The sequence below is a fragment of the Lactuca saligna genome, chromosome 3 (genome assembly GCF_052625555.1).
Source record: "Lactuca saligna cultivar CGN05327 chromosome 3, ASM5262555v1, whole genome shotgun sequence".
NCBI lineage: Eukaryota > Viridiplantae > Streptophyta > Magnoliopsida > Asterales > Asteraceae > Lactuca > Lactuca saligna.
Window position 1 is genome coordinate 68,417,783 of NC_136419.1, and position 2,028 is coordinate 68,419,810.

The 2,028-nt window shown below is 36.3% G+C and overlaps 1 protein-coding gene across 1 annotated transcript; it reads left to right on the plus strand.

Moving 5' to 3' along the window:
- The first annotated feature begins 681 nt into the window (after positions 1–681).
- Positions 682–1,488, plus strand: LOC145035664 (uncharacterized). The gene has a single exon (XM_078984172.1). It carries the CDS (start codon positions 682–684, stop codon positions 1,486–1,488), a length of 807 nt encoding a protein of 268 aa, XP_078840298.1.
- The last annotated feature ends 540 nt before the right edge of the window (positions 1,489–2,028 follow it).

A 2,028-nucleotide genomic window follows, 5' to 3' on the forward strand; every position in this document is an offset into this window, starting at 1 on the left:
CGGTTCTTGAACACTTCCATTCCCTTGGGAAAAATCTTTGAACCAACGGATATTGCAAAATTAGTTGCCAAATTCATAAAAGGCGTCCATCCTTCCACGACAAGGATTAAGAAAAATGATTCTCGGTGCCATGAGTGCTAAAGATTTGGACACTTTGAGGTGGAATCTCTAACCTACTAAAAGTATATCTTCAACCTGGTTGATCCAATCGTTTAAAATTGGGACAATACATGAAGGAATCAAGTGGACATAAAATCATAATTTATCCAACATAACATGTTAGTTTACTTCCACTGCTGAGTACGATTTAAGTTTTAAAACAAGATGACATCGAAAACAGGCCACACGGTTGCACTTAGAATGATTTTGTTATTTCTTAAAACCAAGAAGCTATGCTGTCAGTGGCATTAAATATGCAACGCAGGGGTGGCATGGGAACAATTCCTGCAGCAACACATGAAACAAAAGCATCTCTCTGCTAGATCCGTAACCAGTGGCAATGAATAAAGTCAGACATGGTCTCTTCAGCAGGAGCAAAACCTGAAAATTCCAAGGAGTGCACATGCTTCAACCGTGTGATATTGATCCTAATTGTTTTAAGTTTGCATATATATACAGACAGAGAAAATACTTTTGATATCATCACAGAACTTTTGCATTCTATTCTTGAAATACATCAGAATGGATTGTTCAACCTCTTATGCTTCTTCATCATCCACCATTATTCGCCATATTCGATCAATTAGTTTGCCTAACCGATCACATCCAAGCACTCTTCATTTTGAAGAAGAGTTCATCAACTTCAAAAAGTTGGAGGCTTCTATCTCTTCGGTGCAAACTACAGATACAATATGTGATGCTTTACTAGGCTTGGAAAGATTACATACATGTGTTAATGATCTTATCAGTTTGCCACTGACCAGACAAGCCCTTTCTCACGAAAAGCATCAGAAATTTGTTGATAAGTTGTTGGATCAATCGATGATGCTTTTGGATGTCTGTGGCTCCATAAGAGATGCCATGCAACAATTCAAGCAACATCTACGAGACCTTCAATCGGCTCAGAGAAGGGGCAAGGGGGACATGAGCATCAACACTTCCTTCTTCAATAAAATGAAGAAGGATACCAGAAGAACACTTTCCTCACTTAAGCAATTCAGTAACAAGAAGGGGGACAACAGTCTCTTAAATCTAGATCACCAACTCTCAGATGTGATTAGGTCACTAAGAGACACTAGCTTAGTGAGCATCTCTGTGTATGAATCAATCCTGTCACTTACATCGGCTTTGGTGTCAAAACCAAAGCCTTTAAGATGGTCAATAGTTTCAAATTTGATCCACAAAGGCACCATAGAGAGTGTGGATCACCCTCAAGTTTCAATTGAGGCTCTAGAGTGCCACATTGATGTCATTGAGAATGGTTTGGAGTGCGTCTTTAGGAGCTTGATTAAAACAAGAGCCGGTCTCCTAAATACCCACTCGCACTAGCTGCAATGTAAAACATAGATTACTAGACGGGCATTCAAGTTTGTATCGGATATACTATATTGTTTTATAAAATTTGCAGAAGTAGCTAGAAATATATAAAGGTTATTGGTTAATCAAATTATGTGTCTTTGTGATACTTTCTAAAAGATAGAGTAAATTACATAAATGTTTGGTCTCTAACTTATTTTTTTAAGTCAGAAGTTCCTTACTGTTTGCTTTTGTTGCGCGCTTGGTTTTGTCCTAACTAAAAAGATTATTTTGCCCTTGATTTTTTAATGGTTAATCTAAGGGAGTCCTATATCCAAATATTAGGGATCAAATGTGTGGATATAGGACTAAAATATTTTACGTCAGTGTGGATATAGGCAGTGGCGAGTCTAGAACGTAAAACAACATGGTTTACTATTTAAATGAAAGCGATAAAAGAAAAAAAATATTATATATATATATATATATATATATATATATATATATATATATATATATATATATATATTATTGCGGGTTCGGATCGGGTCGAGTCGTAAAAGCAAAGAAAAA

Coding starts and splice junctions, on each gene's coding strand:
- LOC145035664 (XM_078984172.1), top strand. CDS start 682: ATGGATTGTTCAACCTCTTATGCTTCTTCATCATCCACCATTATTCGC.